Source organism: Melospiza georgiana, chromosome 2, assembly GCF_028018845.1.
Source record: "Melospiza georgiana isolate bMelGeo1 chromosome 2, bMelGeo1.pri, whole genome shotgun sequence".
Taxonomy (NCBI): domain Eukaryota; kingdom Metazoa; phylum Chordata; class Aves; order Passeriformes; family Passerellidae; genus Melospiza; species Melospiza georgiana.
Window position 1 is genome coordinate 59,415,586 of NC_080431.1, and position 21,190 is coordinate 59,436,775.

Below are 21,190 nucleotides of genomic sequence, written 5' to 3' on the forward strand. Positions count from 1 at the left end.
CAAAAATCCCAAATACATAACAGGGTATGTGCTGATTATTTTATTTTTTTAGCACATGGCACTTTTCTTCTGAGGAGTTTTCCATGGCTACTGCCAATGTTTTACTGATCTCAGATGCTGCCTGTTGTGTAGAGCAACAGTGAACTCCACTCTCCCATGAGGACTTCTCCCTAGTTTTGTAGCCCTCCCCTTTGTACTCACTATTTCCACAGCAGTCTGTACCATATGAGGAAAAGCAAGAACCAGGGTTCAAATAAGAAAAGCAATATACTATGCTTAAATATTGAAACCTTGTTTTCAAACCTTTTTCAGCACATTAAGAATGTAAATGTGTAAGAGGAAAAATAAAGAGGCACAACTCAACAGGCACTGGAGTTCTTACAAATAAACATTGCCACAGCTGTGCACAGAAGCCAAGACCATGGAACACCTGGGTTTTTCAGCACATACTCCCAATCTGACCTTTCTTACAAATGTACACATGACAAAACTGTTGCATTTCAGTTTCTGCTCTGTAAAAGATTATAATATCAGATGTTTCAGAAGACTAACAGCAAGAATGGCAGAAAGTAAGCAAATACACACATCTGCTACTTTAATAACAACGGTTCCTACATGGTTGTATTTCTCTCTGGCACGTGGGACAGGGGAGTTCCCCTTGCCATACACAAAGCTGCCATGTTCTGGATTCTTACTCCTCTCATACTCAGCATTTCAGCACCTCTCAGCTGCAGGAATGTGTTGATAGCAGACACCAAATGACAAAAAACCCAAGTAGAATGCTCATGTCTCTCAAAGTTCACCCACTGCATACACTAACTAATGCTTTCTTCAAATGAATTGGTCTGCACTCCCATGAAAATGTTACACCCCTTTTAAGGCAGCTGGTAGTTTAGCAGTAGTTGGCTACTGCCTAGCACAGGAGAAAGTTCTCAAAAATCCCACCATGCTGTGTCATGTCAGGGAGCCAGATGACCCCCATGAGTTCACATGATGGAATTTGTGTGGTGAAATCCAGATTTGCAAGAGCATGGATGAGGCTGCACGCAGGTGTATGGGATAACCAGAATACAGTAGATCCTCAATGTTCCAGAAGTCACCTGAGTCCGGGCAGAAGCCACTCTGACCACTCACCTCTTAAAAGTATCTCGCAGAAGGCCTGGACACAGACTAACAGCCTGTTGTACAGTTACTGGCTAGAAATAGCAGAACACCTGGACAGAATGCCTGCAGGGGAAGTGAACAGCAGAAGGTGTCCAAAGGTCTGAATTTATGTGGTTTAAAAAAACCCCAAAACAATAAAACATTGAAATGCCTTTTGATATCAAAACCATGACAGACAAATTACACATAAAAGCAAAAGCCTCACAAGAAAAAGATTTAAAGATTTGAAGTAATTTCCTGGCAGAGATGAAACTCCCACTCCTTTTAAAATTAACACAACAGAAGAATGGAAAAATGTGGCTGAAAGACTAGAGAGAAGGATGTGAGGTTTAGTATCTCCCTACGTCTAGCAGAGGTAGTGGCTATCAGGAGCATCACATTAACAGGAACATGGAATCCAGAGATTCAAACAGGAGATCCACTGTGAGAAGCCCTCCAGCTGTCTCAGTCATTCATCCCAGAAATTTTAACTGAGGAACACTTGGGCAATTTTTGCCTTTATAACAAAATGGGACAATCCAACTACTTAAACAACTATTTAGAAGTCCTCATAAGTCTTGAAGTTAGATAGGATGGTGGGTCCTAAGCAGGGACAGCTACAGTACACTAAGGACTTTTTTCCTGCATAAACAGAAAGCAACACAAAATAAAACAATGTTCAATATCAAATAGTAGCACAGAAACTAAGATGACAAAGTCACAAGTTTTGAACATATTAATGAATTAAGCATGGATTTAAAGTGTTCTCATTTTACATCAAATATTTTACCTGAAGTAAGTATGATAACATTAAATGACAGCAATTCTGTGTCATGGCCATCTCTCACTTTACTATTTTGTTTAAATGCAAAAGTTGAAAACAGGAAATGAATGCTGACCAGATATTAAATAACAGTTATAGAAAGATAAACAATAAAAGTAACTGAACAGCTTCAGATGAAAACAAAATTAATTTTTAGATCCTTGCAGAGATTAAATACTATCCCATGGAGAATGAGTGCAATATCCCATAGCCCACAGTCACACACTTGTCAGGATAGCACCCAAGTAAATAATCATTAAATGTTGCTGAAGTGATACATATTTCCTGAACTTCTCCTGTTCTTTCCATGACTACAAAAAATGGTTTGGCAAAACTTGATCTTCCCTACTGCAATAGTCTTCATTTTCTCTCACATTCCTACCGAAGACTTGTTTCTTCCCTAATACCAGGAGCAAGAAAAGAGTGAATCTCTCTGTATTATTCCTCCTTTTGACTTAGAAAACAAAGTGTATTTGGGAACACATAGTTGGCTACTTATGTTTCAGGGGAGTCCTTACTTGCCATTTCCCTGGATAACACAGGCCAGATTTTGGAAGACACCTTCCTAGTTTTGCTGAAGTACTAATACCTATAACCTTGGAAGGAACTTGGTTCACCAGATGTTGGGAAAATGAGGTAACAAAACACAGCAGCATTTCAACTACTGCTACTTCTCTTGTGAATTACCAAACCTGTCCAAACCTTTTCCAATACACCCTGCAGTCTGAGGACTGCTTTTGCTTTACAGCTCAATGCTTGTGAAACATGCAGCACAACAGCTGCATTTAGAAACAAAGATCATCTCGAGTTGGCAAGAAACCATAACGATCATCAGGTCAAACTCCCTGCTCCTCACAGGACTACCTAAAAATAAACTTAATTACAAGAACGTCATCCAGACACTCCTGAACTCTGTCAGGCTTGTTGCTGTGACTGCTTTCCTGAGGAAGCTTTTCAGTGACCAAGCACCCACTCAGCAAAGAGCCCATGTCACAAACAGAAAGAGTCAGAAGCCTGCCTGGCTGGGGCCCACTGAAAGGAATGAAAAGCAGCCAGTGACTGGGCACAGGACTCACACTGTCAAGTTGAAGAGGACATCCATATGGGAAGGAAGGGAAGAATCATCCCAGGCTGCTAGGAAAGTACTGATATTACTAAGGAAGAGCAGATAGTCAGGGTTTCACAAAATGCTGCTGAGAAAAGAGGTCACATTGAAAGACTGAATGAGAGGCACTGTAGGAAACATCATTCCAAAGCTTAAATGCTGCTATCTGCAATGTGGACCTGTGCAGGCTGCTGCTATTAGGCAGCTTTGAAAGCTCTTGTTTCCCAATGGCTTATACCTCAACCTCTTCTGCCCCAGTTTTAGTTCAGCACATAAATGAATGCTGCCCTACTTCCTACCTATGGAGGTTAGAATCCTCTTTTGCCAAACTATTCCAAATTCCTTACTAATGACATTTGCCCTCAGCAGTAGCCATTGCTCTCTTTCCACAAACACTCCTGGTATTAGTCTCAATTCTATGCACGTTCTTATACATTTTCCTCCAAATCAGAGAAAGCAACATATCCTCAGTTCTCCTCTCTTAAATAAATAATAATAATAGCATGATCACCAACTTAGTTTCCTCCTCTCAGCTTTCATCTTGAGTAGGACACTCCTATCATAGATCATCTCATATCAAGAGACTGCATTCCTACCTCATTTATGTGTGATTCCCTACTCTTCACTGATCTCTCCAGCACCTTTCAAATCAATAATCCCCAATACCCCACTTATTAGTCAACCACACACTTGGCTCCACTGTTGTTTTTTCATCACCTAAACCATAGAGATTATAGCAGAAGATAATTAAACAATCATTTATTAATCTTTTGAAATCATCATTGAAGAATGAGAGTAAATGCCTTTTGGGGAAAACACAAAGGCAGTTTCTACTGCCTTTCAGTGTCTCACAGGTCAAAGACTCCAGAAAAATGGCGAAGCACATCATGCTCATGTAACATGTTACTACATCTGTAGGTACGGCTATTAAAAATGCCCAACAAATGCCAACCCCCAAAAACCTCTTTGCTTAAAATGAACACCTTATTAGTTTATTAAATAAGGATTAAAAACTCTTCTCTTCTTCAAAATATCTTTAGCGTACAAGAATTTAATTTTGCCTGATAGAAATACACTACAAGGAACACAGGAACCTGCAAGTTTAAAGTATATTTAGCAAAAAAACCAGTTGTTACAAACCAGACTATTTCAAGGTGCTGTGATCAAGAAGAAAGCTGCTTTACATTATCAGCTTGTCTTCCCAACATAGTAAAGAAAAAGCTTTTTAGGATAAGATTGTTTCATTCTAACACAATCTTCTACACTGTAACAGCAACTGAAGTTACCACTATTGATATTGCTACTAAGTTCTCATGTTCTCTTAGACTGCATTTCATAACTTGTGCAATTGTCTTCTACCTATAAAAAATAATGAAAAACAATACTGGCACAGTATTACAGAACATATGATCGGAAGCCATCAGCACACTGAATCTGTTCAGCGCCACTAACAAATCTGTGACCTGCAATTTCTTTTTTAATAACAAAATTACTTCCAAGTAGACAGGGACAATGCTCAGTACCACTGCTTTGACTTGCAAAATACTGCATTTCTTTGTGTCTACATGTGTGAGGTAGGATACAAGTATGGGAAACACAGCTAGCCAAATCAAACACCTTATGTTATCCATCCTTCAAAGAACTCGTATGTCAAAGTAATTCCAGCATACTGCATCATTACTGATAGACTTATTTGCAGGAGTAGAAATCTGTATTTAGAGGCTTGCTTTCTTTCTTCTTCTTACGTTGATATGATGCTGCTGTTTAAAAAAGAATATACAATATACATCTTCATTACAGAAAGGAAAGTGCTACTAAAAACCACATCATGACTGTACTGAGGTACTAAAAAAATGCAAGCATGAAATGTTTTCCTACTGTACACACTGTACAAGACTATGTTTATCCTGCCCACACAAATACAGAGGCACTTGGGGACCATTGTGAAGAGACTGGATCTTTTAGACAGCAGAATCTGATGAATTTTAAAGTAAATTGGGTGGAAGTTTCTTGTCTGTATTTCTGTACCAATTGCCAACATTCAGCTTCTTACTTTTCCATGATCAACAAAATAGAGAAGCTGTATTGTACGCAATGAGGGCATCCTGAAGATGTGGGACAAACCTACTGACACTTCAGGAAGTTTGCTTGTCTGTGGAAAAGAAATCACTTCAGCCAATGTTAGGATGTTGCACCTAAATTAGTAAACATCTTTTGTAAAGGTAACATCCAAGAAAGATGCAAAGACTGGAATGGCAATCTCTGAGCACAACAGGAAGAAGAATGCATGCAGATTCTTCTACTCCTCCTGATGGATGACTGGTCTTGGTCCAGTGAATTTTATCATTTTGGTCATTATATAACCATCAGAGTAGCAGGATGGCCATCTAGAACTCATCTTAGTCATGTGTATTTGCAGACACGAGCCTTGATCAAACACACTGCCATACCTGAATGTGTCTCTTTAAAAAAGTATTTGTAAAATATGTACTGCACCTGCTTGGATGAGGCAGAGATGTATCCATCTCTACACTATATATATTGAAACACAGGCAAGTCTGTAAAATTATTCCAGAATCATTTTCCACAAACTCAGAAATTTGCTTATTGCTGGTGTCCTGTTTTAAGGTCCTTGTATCCTCTGTGTGGACAACTGTGAGAATATTCCAACAACGATCTTGGATTTGTACTTGTATTTGCACAGGATGACTGCATTTAAGAATTAACCCCACAGAGCGACAGGGATAAGTATGAATGATAAGTAAACTTGCAGGATGCAAAACCTACTGTGTGCATTCACAAAAGCAGACTTGGATAATCTGTCAAAACCTACACACGGAAAAAAAAGCAGCAAGAAAACCGCACACACCCCTCTCATGTTTGGTGGTGCCTTTTCTAGAGTATCAGATGACAAATGCTACGCCAGAATAATGTATTTAGGATTCAAGACTTAAGTTTTTTGCAAGTTACTCACAAACTGAGCATATTCATTTTTGGTGAAAATGTCTTTAATATTAGTATCTTTTTGTAAACTAATATTTTTGTTCACAGAGATCCAAATGTCAAAACAGCAAGTGTCAAAATATTTGTAAAGGGATTCAATTTTACTAGAAAATAAAGTCAATTGGCAGAGTCAAGTATAGTTAATACAGGATTCTGATTATCTGAGGTGAAACAGGTATAGTCACATTAGAACTTTCAAACACTTTCATGTTTCCTCCCTATTAGTGGGTTAGCTAGCCCTAAATATTCATTATCTCAGTCTGTGACAGGTAAAAAACCACCATGCTTCTGGAATCAATGAATTATTTTTAAATACTAGTATAAAGATTAAAATCCCTGTTTGGATTTTGCACATGAACTACAGATCACTGAAAGTTTCCTGTTGCACTGCAGCAAAAAATGGAAATGTAACAAAATATTTATTTGCTGCAAAGTACAGCAAGATACTTTGGTAATCTCACAAAAATGTCATACTGGAACTTGTTACAGTGAGTTCAATTTGATCTTTTAATGTAATACAGTACATTTTTATAAACTTAACATTATCATTGCAGAAGAGCATGCTAACTGAATGTTAGCAATTTATCTTTTATACATAATTATAATCTACTGTAGCTATGTACGCAGATCTCAAAATGTTAGTACATAAAATATTCATTTTCTTTATATGAGATGAGAATGAACTTAGAAGAGGTTTGAATACAAGAATGACATATTTGCTGTGCCTATTTCTCAAGAAATAATGATTTACACATTATTACCCAAGAAATAAGCATTTAAATTGCAAAACTATAGTTTAAATTTACAATAAACATTATGATCAGTAATGGTGCATCAATATTCCATGAAGTTTAACCTAACCATGTTTATGCACATAAAGCCTCAAGAGTCTGCAGCAGTTTCAGCATTACTTTTTCATATTTTTTTATAAAATTGACTTAAAGGTACATCTTCCATAAATGTTTTCAGTGCAATTCTGTCAAAGAGGAAAATACAAAGTTAGCTTTCAATCATTTTATACCATAAAAAGCCCTCAACAACTTGCATTTGCACTGCTGAAGCATAAGTAAGCCAGTTCTGTTGTGCCAACTATTTCAAAGTCAATTCACATCAACCATAAACTGCCTTTCTAGTCAGCATTTCCCCCACATCTATAGGTATAAAATTTGAAAAGCTGAATACTGGAAGAGGGGGGAAAGTTAAGATGAGGCAGAATAATCTAATTGTTTATAATACTTTTTCCTAGTGGTACCAAAAAAAATGAATAATGAAAAAAATTCTAAAGGTTGCTTGTTTTATTAGTGACCTTACAGTTTGGTAATTGGTGGATTTGTGGTTTAGTATTATCCTTTCCTATAATCTTTACAGGTAACCTTGCAACAATAACTTATTTATTGATGGATTATGTGAAAATGCTCCATTATTCAGTGAAATAAAATTTTCTTAGGTTAGAAATTTATTTTTCATGTGTTGTCAACTGTAGGGAACCAGAGGGAGAACAGCACCTGAAATTATGATGTGTGCTTGGCTAAGCAGAGTATAAACAACTGATATATTTTGGTTCAAAGACAGTTTGTAAACTGTTAAACTGTATACAGGATACTGCTCTATGTATTTTGTTTCTTTTGTTGGTTTTTTTTTTTTTTTTACAGATTATAACTAAAAAAAAAAAAAAAAAAAAAACACCTCCAAACAAAACAAAAAAAGCCCCAACACAAACCAACCTCTCTCTATTGTAGCACAAAATAAAAATGAAGCTTCATTCAAATCTTGAATACTTTGACCATAATAATTGACAGCTGGTTATTCAACGAAAAACTTAGCTCTTCATACCAAAAAAATTTGGCTCAAAAATCAAAAATAAAACAGAAAGGTACAATAAACTCTCAATAAAAGGATCTCTCATGAGGCAACCTACCATATACTACTGCTAGATACGAGTTTCAAAAAAAAAACATTACATCCCATTTTCAGCACATTTTTCATAAACATGCAACTTCACTATAAAATACAAAACACTTGGCTCTCAAGAACAGCTTTATAAAGACACACTGCATCAATAAAATTTCTCTTTGTGATTAACTTTACATTGTAATAAGAACTGTATTTTCACTAATGTTTATATATCAGATTTCATATTATAACGTAGTAATAATTTGCTCTTTGTGAACATCATGTTCAGAAGGAAATATCTATACACATTAACATACTAGACTATTAAAAACTCAGTTACAGAATTTTATTGATACAGTAGATTAATAAAAACTGATAGGGGAAGATAAAATGGGTAGGGTATTCAGTACATTATTTAATAACACACTTTTAAAATTAAAGTATTTTAAATCCTTTTTGAATTTTCAATGCCACTACAAGTCCAGAAAAGTCTGGCGTCAATACTGAGGTGCGAAACAAAACTTCTTTCCAAATTTGCATGTCTTGTATTATTCTATCCAATATTGTTCAACTGTAAAAGAAAGTAATTTAGCACCTCTGATGATAGGTAGGTGCCTGAAGGTAAACACTAGGTTATATTCATGAAGGACACAAAGACTGTTTTTTCTTCTTCTTCTTCTCCTCGACAAATAGTGGCAAAAGAATGTGGCACTATTTGTTCAACTGACTTGTTTTTCACAGTTAAACGTCAACAAGAGTACAAATACGAACACTGACAGATATTGCTTGAGATCAATTTTCAACAAACTCTGTTCTTTTTTTAAATCAATCGATCCAATAAACAGTGGGGTACTGTCAGTTTAAAGCCGCAGATAAAAGCTATACAAGCACTTTATAAGTCAGAAACATTAAAAAAAGAACTATTTACAGTTTTCTTCTTTAGTTCATATGTCTACAAAGCCAGCGCACATTACACTTCACAAAAATCCACAGTTAATGATATCAACATGTGTGTGGCTAAAGCTTGTGACCTAGGGACTGCAAATGCAGGGGCAGTAAAATAGGTTTTGTCTTCTCTTCAGCAACCCCATTTGTGCACTAACAGCTTCATTCAGTCTCAAGCTTTATATTAAAAGCATTCTTCAAAGCTTTCACCTGGAAGGCTGGTAACTACATGCTCACTCATCGTCTTTCCCTTTTGGAAGTTCTGCGACGGACCTATTTGGAGAAAAGATATTTGAAACGTTTTTTACAGAAAAAAAAAATGAAAAATTCAAGAACAAATACATTTTATAATGGAAAAATGCTCAGGCTTACTCAATGTTTGAGTATCCATATGCAGTGTCATTCATTATTCATTTGGTCACAAGTACAAGTCTCAGTCAATGACCAACTCCATTTACTGAGCCTGCATGCTTAATGGAATTCACAACAATGCAGTTTCCTTTCTCAGGGTTTTCATACCACCCTCAGATGCTCCAATCACCAGATTTATCCAAAAGTGTAAAGGCATTCTCAGTTTTAGTGTGACTACTAACATTGCCAATGTATTTGTATGAAATAAAGATAAAAGTGAACTCATTTTAACATATGCTGGTAAGAGGAAGAGATAGTTTAGGATTCTGTTCCAAACTCCATGCTTATTTTCCAGTACTATTCATTCGGTGTGTCTGTTTTGTATTGTAGGAGCTGCTGGGGGTCGCACGGTTGGGACGGATGGAGATGAGATTTTTTTTGAAGCCAAGTCGTATAACTTGCAGTTTATTGCAAAGGGCGTGGGTGCAGGGCCCTGTTGCGAGCTGCCAGCCGCAGCTCAGAGCAGGCCCGAGAGAAGAGAGGCTTAAAGTGGAAGAGAGTTAAAGACAAAGGTTTAAGAGCGGAGAGCATGTGGAAAGGAGGGGGTGAAGAAGTGCAGAGGAGAAGACAAAGAGAAAAGGGCACGAAGAAGAGCGGGACAAAAGGAGAGAGAGTGAGAAGAGATAAGAGAGCAAAGAGAGCGAAGTTCTCGTTAAAATACAATAAATCATCTTCAGTGTTGAATATTCAGATTCTCATTGACCAATCTACTACAGCATGCATATCCTATAACATTTCTATACAACCTATAAGAATCACTACATTACTATACTGTGTTTACGTTTTAAACCCTAAATCTTATTCTTTGGGCCCCATCTGCCAAGCTGCAGGGCTTGCTCTGACTCTTAGGCTTGCTTGCTTGCAGAGGGAACTGTTTCTTCTAGGGGGGATTACATTCAGCTGGTCACATCATTGTTTTTTAGCAACTAAGGCATCTCAAAGGTTGCTTTCATTTCAATCTCACTTATAGTTTCTATATTCTCAAAATCTTTTGCCAAGCAGTCATATTTATAAGGCTTTCTTGTTTCATCCTTCCCAACATTGTATAAAGAAGCTTTATTCATTATTAAAATCTAGATGAGAAGAATTGCAGGAGTTACCTGGAAAATAATTCCCATGAGATGCTACACAATTCTGGCATACAGATAGGAAAGGCTACACAGGACAGAAACTTCAAGATACTTAATAAAAAATTATATTTTCTAAGAAATGCAGATTCTCTAGGAAACTACAGTGCAGCTCCACTACACAACAGTGGCAGCTGACAACCACCCCATTCATTTTAAAGGAGGAAGGTTAAGTTCTAAAAACAAGAAATCTTTCTAAGAACAGAGGCCATTGTCTGATCACCAATACACAGAGAACACCACAAAGACTCACAAAGAAAAGCTCAGGCATTTCTCTTACATTGATTGTGGAAACTTCCTCTTCTTCCATTACTTCTTCCTGGGGAATATCATCACTGACAGGTGAACTGCTCTGAAACACATCCATCTCTTCACTGGATTCATTCTCTTTACTGGCTGCTTGTTTGGAACGCCCTGCACGGCTACAATGAGAAGAAGAATACAGATCAGCTTCACAGCACCTGTACATCTACAATACGTATGTATAAACTGTATAACAGAGCAAACATTCTCGTTCACAAAAACAGCAACGTTACCATTTCTTGTTATATAATGCTGCTGTCTTTTACACCTGTCTAGTTCATCCATGCACAGAACTGAAGTGAAACTAGGAGGCTGGACAACACCATTTGAAAACAAAACTGTTCCACAATAGAGGCCCAGGAGCACAAACTGAACAATTTTGCCTCTACAGACGTGGCAGATTTTTCTTGTCAGTGCCATGATACAGGCCAAAATAGGTTGACACAACACTAACCAGTGAACAGGAAAAGCCAAACAGCCAGAGACTGAATATTGTTTGCTAGTTTTCTCTCTATTCAATTTCATGAACAGATGTACACTACTTCTCCAAGACTTCTTACACAACAAATCTGAATAATTGCATCTGTTTCTTCAGACCTAGAAGAACCCATATTACTACCCATGAAATTTACACCTAAAATTCAAATTGTCCAAGCTATTTAGGGATAACCAGTGTAACAATACCTTAATCAAGATAATCAAGAACAATCACTCAACAATTCCTTAAACTGTCTGTGTTGGTTATGGGATTTGTGCCACAAGCAGAAAGCACTCATTTGCTTAAAAGGAGAATTAGCCAACACTCCTTGCCTTTAAAAAAAGCCAACTACAAATGTATCCAAAACTCCACAGTTGCACCTACAATACAGTAGCACAATTCAGAATCAAATCACTGAATCATCCCATTTACTGCAGGTGCAGTCTTGGTGCACCCAAAGTTGGTGACGTTTTGATTGAAATGAAACCAGAAACTCAGTTCAAGGCACACAACAGACAGACTTCAATCTCCAGTGGGGGCACAGATCCAAAACAATCGTACTCTGATGCATTCACATTGTCAAAGTGGTAGGAATTTTCAACCCTGAGAACCAATAAAATTCAGACAAAATAAAATCTCTCAATTGCACAACAATTATAGTATTTCCAAACCAACCAACTTGCCATCCCTTAACAAAAATTAGCCCAACTCAAGTCCTCCAAGACTGGTAGAAGCAATGGAATTGAAAAGCAAGCAGAAGAATGATTCACAGGCTAGGTTCTTCCTTTCATATATCACAAAAATAAGCCTGTTCATATGTGCTAATTGGTAACCCAATTTCCTATCAGAAATAGGTTATACGCTACCACCCACAGGATACATTATCACCTCATACACAAAATCCCAAATTCTTATGCAAAATCCACTACCAAGGAGCACAGAAAGCTTTAAGCATTTGGTATAAATAAATTTATCTTGCAGAACACAATGCTGGCTCAGTCTATCAACTTCCTTCAGTGAAAACTGATGTAGATGAGGGAGAAAGGCTTAACTACAATGCACTATGAAGACTGAGAAATGGCTACTGTCTCACCTTTTCCTTGCAGATTTGGAAAAAGAACAGTCAAAATATGAGTGGTCTGATAAAACAAACAAACACAACCCCATTTTTACTTTTTAAATGAAATCTAGAATAGATCCAACAACTTTGAACCCTGACAGCTGACAGGAACAATGTACATCCATGTGAATGAGAGCTATGCTGGTTACTGATTGTGGGTAGTGATATAGTTTACTGTCCGCTTAAAATGGAGTAAAGAAACACATCAACTTCACAGAGAAAAGTTATTTAAGTATGTAGTAAAAGGCATGTTTGACAAACACCACATAGCACATCACCCAACAATAACTTGTTGGTTTGTCTTCACTGCATGGCAGAAGCAGTTTCCAGCCCTTGTTCTACTTCACATGTGGTAGTGACTTCTGGAGTAAGCAGCCAGTGTTGGTCCTGTGTTTCTGGTTACACAGTAAGGGAGAAGCACAGGTCTGACCTGAGGCAGGGAAACTGGAAAGGTCAGGATGGATTGCATGCAATATGCCAGATCATGTGATCCGGAGTGAGGCCAGAATTTGAAATGAGGGCACGAGCTTGTTCAGGCAAGGTTGTCCTGTAGGGAAGATCTGCTTTAAGGCAAGTCAGTACACTACACTTCCAGAGGAAGAGCAATGTGATGCTAAGCCCAAAAGCCAGTAAGACAACAGAGATATTCAACAGTGTCAGACAGTAGATGTCCCCAAGTGGTGCCCCAAGGAATTTATATCAGGTTTTAGAAAAGTAAATATTCTCCATGAGCTGCAGTTTGAGACAAGTGGTCAAATAACCCCTTGTGCACCTCTGCTTACATATATTATCTATACATGTACAGAAAAGTACAGATACCTGTATTTTCCTATAGCAGGCACAAAAAAATAAAGCTAGCCAACGACAAGTTTACCTTCATTTGGGAATTTAATGCACTTCAGAATTTTCAGAAGCTACTACCCTTCACTGATCACAACACATCTTTTCCACATGAAAATTATTTAAGTGGATAGTAAGAAGGCCACAAATTAGAAAGTGAACATTAATTTAAGGAGAATCAGCATAAACTTGATTCTCCACAATTCTGTTTCACCATAGTAACAATTTGATTCTTCCCCGCTATCTGAAACAAACAAGGCCACTTTCCTCTCCCCTAAGTCCTAATAAAGCCCTATCTTCAAGGCCTCTGTATGCTTTATTGACTTTTCTCCCAAAAAAGCAACGCTACACACATGATACCTGAGCACATTAAAATTATTTACAGCCTCCTGCTCTGTTGTGAAATGCCCTAGGAGAAGCAGCTAAGAAAAAACATTTTAGAAATAACAATAGCAATTTATTTTCTTAACTGTCAACTACAGCATTCCAAAGTATTTTCAGTAAAGGCTTGCTTAGGGGCACAGAGGCATTATTTAATTTTCACTAAACACAAATTTAGAGGACTTACACTTTTTTTTGCTGTGCTGGTGGTGTTTGTGATGACCTTCCTCGTCTTTTCTGTGGCGTAGACTGTGCTGATTCAACTGTACTAGTTTCAGATGGTTCTGCTCTGTTTTGAGGAAGACCCAAATTGCAAAGCATCAAATTATAACTAATGTCCAAAGATAAAAAACACATAGCTTACAAGAAGATGGACTTACCTCTGCTGTGTTCTTTTTGATGTCCTGTTTTGCCTGCCTTTTGGTTTTTGTTCAATATTTTCAGTTTGCCTTTCTTCCTCCTCCTCCTCCTCTTCCACTGCAGCTGCTGGCGGTTGTTTTTTTTTGCTCCTTTTTGATGACTTTGCCACTGGTTCTTCCTTTGGTGCTGTCCCATTATTTGTTCTGGTAGGGCGTCCTCTTCTCCCTTTCTTTGGTGGACTGTTCTGTTCATCCTCACTTTCTATCACATCTTCTTTTAGCCTTTTTTCCTCTTGCCATTGTGTTTCATCAGCTTCTGATACAACTGCAGGTCTCTTCCTTCCCCGTTGACTACCTCTAAGCTTCTGCTCTTGACCCACTTTATTCAGGTCATCTATGCTTAGCTTTTCTTCTGAATCTGTGATAGTGGCTTTCTTCCTTCCTCTAGGCTTCTCCATCTCGGACTGAAAAGGCAAGATTGCACCATTAAATTAAAAAATTAAACTGCCATATTAACAGTCACATGTAGAAGCTTCCTCCAACAAGACAGTCTTCAAAGTGCACAAGTTGTCTCAGATTGTTTACCTTATGCATTTCAAAAACACTAGCAAAAATATAAACACACACCTACATATAAAATACCAGACAATGCAGACAGATTATTTGAAAGGTGAGTAGTTAAAACCCTGAAGTGTGTAAGGCCTTCCTCATTTGTACCCTCTGCTGTGTCCAACACAGTAGGACAGAACATCCATAACTGCATTTCTATCTAACAGGAAAACATAAAGACAGAAGATGGGAATTGCCAACTTGTGCCTTCAGCTCTTGTTGTGAGCTGCAGGATGCTTATGCCTGGCTCCTGTGCCAGCACTGGCAAGGCACTAATACAGAAGACAGTGGGCAACCTGACTTTAGAGCCATAAAAGGAAGCACAGGAATTAGTGGTAGCTGCCAAGTCACTATTGTCAGAGCTGTACCAACATTTGCTCCGAGCAGCAAAACAACCCTTAAACACTCAAGCCTTAAAACAAACAGCTTGGATCAGAAGGGACCTCTGAAGATCATCTCATTCCAACCACCCTGCCATGGGCAGAGACACCTTTCACTAGACCAGGTTGTTCAAAGCCCCATCCAACCTGGCCCTGAACATCTCCAATGACAGGGCATCCACAACTCATCTGGGCAATCTGTTCCAGTGTTCCATCATCCTCACTGTAAACAATCCCTTTCTTATGTCCAATCTAAACCTCACCTCTTTCAGTTTAAGACTGCTTCCCCCCTGTCTCATTACTACAGGACAAGTCAAAAGTCTCTCTCCATCTTTTTTACATGCCCCTGTCGTATTGGAAGGCCACAATAAGGTCTTCCCAGAGCCTTCTCTGCTTCAAGCTAAACAATCCTAAGTCTCCCAGCCTTTCCTCTTAGCAGAGGTGTTCCAGCCCTCTGATCATTCCAGTGGCATTTCTCTCTGTGTCTGCTCTAACAGATCCATGTCTGTCTTCTAATGGGGACCTACAGCTGGACACAGCACTCCAGATGAGTGTCCCAGGAGACATCAAGAATCCCCTTCTTGCCCCCACTGGCCAATCTCCTTTTGATCAGCCCAGGACACAGTTGGCTTTTGGGCTGTGAGCACACATGACTGGCTCATGTCTCATTTCTCATACATGACTGACCCTGAGTGTCCTTCTCTGCAGGGCTGCTCTCAATCCCTTCATCCCTCAGCCTATATGGCTACTGAGGATTGCCTGGAGCCAGGTGCAGGACGTTGTACTTGGAGCTCTTGAACCTCCTGATGTTCCCCTGGGCCCAATCCTCAAACCTGTCAAGGTTCCACTGGATGGCAGCCCTTTCCTCCAACATATCAACAAAGATAGAACCCCTTCTGAATCACAAGGTTTGAAAACATTCATAGAAACTATTCCTTTTTCTCTCCATGCTCTAGTTCTCTAAAGAGCACAGTAAAGAGCCACAGACAGTGCAAAGATTTCAGTAAGCAGCTGCTAGGGCAATATTGCCCCAAGCAACCCTCAGAAAAGTAAAAGCAGAAAATATTACCTATCCACCATTTCATGGGTGACTCTTTCATTTCACATCATGAAATTATCCAAAAGTCCCAATATTTACACTATTTCTGTTTCATACCAATGTTTGTTTCATAGTAACATTACTGTATTTCAACACATTTATTAGTATTTACCTCGTTGAAATTTCATCTACATAAACAGAGATACATAATTTAAAACCTGAATGAAGATTTTTCCCTGTACATCTGCCTTATGACATAACATACATGTCAGCTTACATATTCATTCATGTTTCCATTTTAACCAAAAACTTTTTTCAAGAAAAGCAGGAAGAAAATCTAGGAAGGATATGAAGGTAAAAAGGAAAAGAAATTGAAGGACAAAAAATTACCCTAGAAGAAAATAAGAAAAATGTTTGAACAATGATGACATCTCCTGTCAGTTCATTTCTTCAGTGACATTCTCGTTATTCCCCACTTTATTTGCTTTTGCAGATGCACATCTGTCACTGCAGCTCCTTTTAGCCAGTAAGTAACTGCTGCCAATTCTCAAAGTAAAATTTCTCCCTGGGGCTAAACAGTGTCCCACAGCCTTAGAACTAAGGTGTTAATCTGTTAATCTAAGGTGTTAATCTAGACAAATATCCTGAAGAGCAATACCTTTAGAACATGGACCTTCTGCTATGCAATGAAAATCCTGCTTGTCAGGTAATCCTTGCTGTAATCTGCTCCCCATCTCCAAAAAACCCAAAATGTATTCTGAATCCACCATCTTAAGCAACTTGCTTACAGATTTGAAGTGGAATGATCCTCTCAAAAGTATTCAAGACACTGACCTGTATTTGCTTTATCACTGAGCTTTCTCAGTAGTTACTATTTCAACTAATGCTTCTAAACATGAATTGCATGCCAGGACCTGTCTGGACTCTCAGACTTTAGGGTTTACAGAAGTGTTTTGTGGTTTTTTTTTTTTTTGACGAGAGATTCCAGATTTTTCTTATTTAGTTATAAATTGGTTTGCTTTTCCCATAGTATATTATAGTTACTTATACTTGAAGACAAGCAAAAGTTCAGGAATTTTTACTAGTCAGTAGCTTATGTCCCAACCAACCTAGAAAAATGCACCAGAATGACAAAATGAGAGAAAAGAGAAATGTCAGAGAGTGTAAAAAGAAATAAAGCAGCAGTGACATCAGATACAGGACATGTTTAATGCAGCCTAGAAAATCCAATTCTAGCAAATCTGATCTATCTTATTACTTTCTCATGCATATCCCAAATACTACAAAATTTACAGACTGTCAACTGCTATTAAGGCACAAAGAAGTGAAACTTACTAGTGGTAAGGGAAATTCTTATTATTTTATCTGACCTGCTTTTAGAATTACAATACAATTACAGTTTTCTTCTGTGGTTTATTTTTCTGTATTCTGATACAAGTATAAATACTTTTTAAGGTAATATTTAGCCAGCTTGCAACTTCTTTTACATAATAAAGTACTACATCTGAGTGAGATGTTTTATATCCTCATTAGGAACCTTTCTTATTACTGAACTACATATAGATACATATATATATCTCCATTGGTAAGAATTAGTAAGGATACTACCACTTTGCAAAGCCTCTGTAGCCTCAGGGACATGATTTCAAGGTGGACTTCATTCTTCCGAGTTAATGGCCGGATTGATGACCTTTAAAGGTCTTTTGCATCCTATATGACTCTATGAGAAACAGAACCTTTTTTTTCATTGTATTTTCATATCCAACTCTAAACATATTTTCCAGTAGTTTAAAATATCAGCTCAGTTTCATGTTTCAACATATTTTTTAATTATCTCAAATATCATCACATGAATCTTAACAGCTCACCCTTACAAGATCAGAGTCGTCCCTTTTGTCAGTTTTCTTTCCTGGTAAGGGTGAAGCCAGTGTGAATTCTTCATTTTCACTGTGGTCCATTTCAGTACTGTCAAGCCTAGGATGAATAAATATATATTTCCCTCATTGTTATAATACATTGGGTAATCATTAAAAAAATACTGAGGACAACAATTTTTATTAAAAAAATCTATTAATAAACCAAAAACAATTTGGCAGAAGGAACCTTTCACTGTGGGTACTATAGATATCAAGGGTCACAAGCCGCATCCTTTAAGTCTCAAGACAAATGTTTGGATCAAAATCACGTTTAATTTCCTTTTCTCACTGGGAAACATAAGCAGCCTTTTTAAACAGAAGAGTGTGAGTTGCAAGAGATTTGTTTGCATACAATTGCCTACACTTTCCTATAGCCATCAAAGATTCCCACAGACAGACCAGCCAAAGAACACACATCTTCCTATGGTGAGGTTTAGGCAATAAAACAGGAATTCAAATTTCCCTCTGCTTTTTGCAGCAGCAATTTCATTTTTATTTCAGTTTCTATAAATGCAATTGTGGACAATAATGCCTCCTGCATATGTAAAACACCAAGACCCACAGATAAAAGGTAATGCACAAAAGCCAATGCACAAGTCATTTAATTTCATCTGCAGAAGCAAGATTTTTAAATACCAGTGCATGCTTTTTAATGAAAAGAAATACGCTATGTGTGGAAATGAAAAGTGGTGCTGAAACACACAAACTCAACTCCCTGGCCTGGGCACGGCATAGCGAGTGAAAGATGTTCTGTCACTCCTACAGATGTACAAACTGTATTAACTGGGCTGTAATGGGAAGCTTAGGTTTTATACATCCTCTCAAAAGATGCAAATCTGCCTGTACATATTCAGACAGACTAAACTGGAAATATCGTGCATCCTGAATCCTTCCCATCTCTTCTCTTTGTCTTTGGCATCTCCACCCAAAACACTAATCCCTTAAACTTCAGTGAACTGGGGAGATCGTGAAGATGACAGAACATGTTAGGCTGTGAGTGCAGCATTTTTTAAAATTTGATCTCAGATTTGTTTTGCTGGATACAGAGAAGAATCTGGAGTCCTAAAACCTGTCATTAGCCAGTAATACAGTGCAGCATGTGAACCTGCATGACATGTATGAAATAAGCCTTTCTGCAGACTTTCCAGTGGAGAAATATTTCTTGTAAAATACTGCACCACATTTAAAATTAATATTATATATTGAATAGTCACACCAGTACCAAATGAGAAGTCTTAAATTCAAACGTAGCATTTCCTAAGTCTTGAAAGAATGTGAAACAGTAGAAAAAATACAAATAGTGGACGCTATACAATCTCTCACTGTCCATGAAAAAAACCAACTAGTGACAATATGACTTTCAGTTAAAAGAAAAAAAATGAACATAAGATACACAAACTGATGAATAACCTACAAAACTGGCACAAAATAAGCCATAATTTTAAAGACAGATAACTAGAAGATGACATATAGCATTACAGTGCACTCACCTCTCCATAACTAAGCTAACCTGAAATCCAAAAATATTTGTCTGCAAAGTCCAGCAAAGTGCAGGACTCAAGGAGGAAGTCATGCAGGACCACTACAAAGGTCTAGCAGTCCTTCCTGGGTGGGATGTGTTTGTAGCATTACAGCCAGGTTCCCAGGGACTGCAGCTGTGTGTACTCACACACACACACCCCTGTGTACATATATACATGTGGGGGAATAAAGCAAAAAATCCCAACCCTGCCCGCAAAAAAAATTAAAATACATGAGGCTTTCCTTTTCTCCTTCAGCCAATTGTGGATGTAATTTGATTCTGGAGTTTGGGGTTTTTTTTGTTTTGTTTTGGAGGTTTTTTAGTTATTTTTTTGTTCTTGTTTGTTTTTTGGTGGGTTTTTGTTTGGTGGGTTTTTGTAGTTTTGGGTTTTTCTAAGAAAATTTATTTCTGGAGTTAGAAAGCCATATTCATGGTTTCAGTTATACCAATGTGGTACTTAACTTTACTTCAATGTAAGATAAAAGAATTCTGTCTTTTACTTAGAAAACATTATAGAAGTATTCAAAGTTTCCATTACAAATATTTGAAATATCAAAGATCCTTTGTTGTCTACCAACCTCCCTTTGATCCTTCCCGGAGAGCTTGGATTTGAACTGCTGCTGGCATTGCTTACAGTTTCCATTCGTGAAGATTTGGATTGAGACTGCTTGCCTGCTGACGAAAGAGGCTTATTAACTGCTCCAAGAACATTGGCTGCTTTGGGCTGAAACCAAAAATATATTTCCTTTATTTTAAGCTACACGTTCAGATATTGTTAACATGTACTATGCTTAAAATAGTCACAGATTTCACTTTCTGCAATCATTATGTTAATTTTAACACAAAGTGATAAACAGTTTTGTATGAAGGCTACAACAGACACCAGAAGGAAGCTGAGGGAGCTGCAATCAAAGAAGTAGCTGCCACCAAAGCTGGTATTCTTCTCTCTAGCCTTGGATTCTGTCCTCCTCTCATTCGAAGTGCTGTGTGCTCACTGCACCATGCAGTCAGGCACTGTGTCACTCTGTGTGCCATTTGCTTTCTGCTGATTTATCTACCTGAACCAGCTCCCCATCTGCATTAGAAAAGCACCTGGCCCAGCAAAGCAGAAATAGCAGCACAAGAGCCCTTTCAGCAAAGGAGAATTACTGGCAACCACGTTAGTCTCAACGGGGAATAAATGAGAATCTCAAGAGCCAAATACTGTGGAGAAAATTCTGATACTTCTTGCACAGATTTAAAAATATTAGGCTTTTATTAAGTGCCACAATTTCCAGACACTGATGAGCTTCAGGTTATTAATTTAACTGGATTATCTTTCAGACCTGCCAACCGCCTCCAGCTCATACTAACTTTTGAGAGAGCTGAAAGAGTTCAATTATTCCTAAAGAGAATGCCAAACACCCATGTACAAAAAATTTGAGTTAAAGACCATTCCCTGCATCTCTCATTATCCATCTTCTCCTTCAATATTAGATTCTAACTATGTCTGCAGTTACTGACAGCTACAAAAAGTTCGACATGCATATCATATCAGCCTTGGGTGTTTCTTTTTTCAGAGCTACAGACCATGGAAGTTCTGGTTATACTTTTATAGCCAGAGGGAATTTTACACTTAGAAAGATTCATTCTGCACTGAGCACAAAAAAAATAGCATATGCTTTCCAAAAATAAACCTTAGAGAACTAAATCCAGCTTAACAATTTACTTCTATTAGTTTAGAACTAAATGTTAATCAGTGTATGCTGAAAGAGCTCAAAAGCAAAGAGATTTTCAAATTCACACCCAACTGG

General features: G+C 37.8%; 1 protein-coding gene across 4 annotated transcripts in view; it reads right to left on the reverse strand.

Annotated features, from left to right (window-relative positions):
- Positions 1–276: 276 nt before the first annotated feature.
- PDS5B (PDS5 cohesin associated factor B) overlaps positions 277–21,190 on the reverse strand; it is a 114,496-nt gene continuing 93,582 nt past the window's right edge. For 2 of the 4 annotated variants that reach the window (XM_058045088.1, XM_058045089.1), the window contains exons 30-35: positions 19,976–20,121; positions 17,828–17,933; positions 13,953–14,395; positions 13,760–13,861; positions 10,731–10,872; positions 277–9,185 (exon numbers count right to left, since the gene is read on the reverse strand). In XM_058045088.1, the coding sequence (XP_057901071.1) occupies positions 9,150–9,185; positions 10,731–10,872; positions 13,760–13,861; positions 13,953–14,395; positions 17,828–17,933; positions 19,976–20,121 (975 nt within the window). In that variant the 3' untranslated portion in view covers positions 277–9,149. The remainder of the gene's footprint in view (positions 9,186–10,730; positions 10,873–13,759; positions 13,862–13,952; positions 14,396–17,827; positions 17,934–19,975; positions 20,122–21,190) is intronic. The other 2 variants (XM_058045090.1, XM_058045092.1) reach the window with 2 other exon arrangements.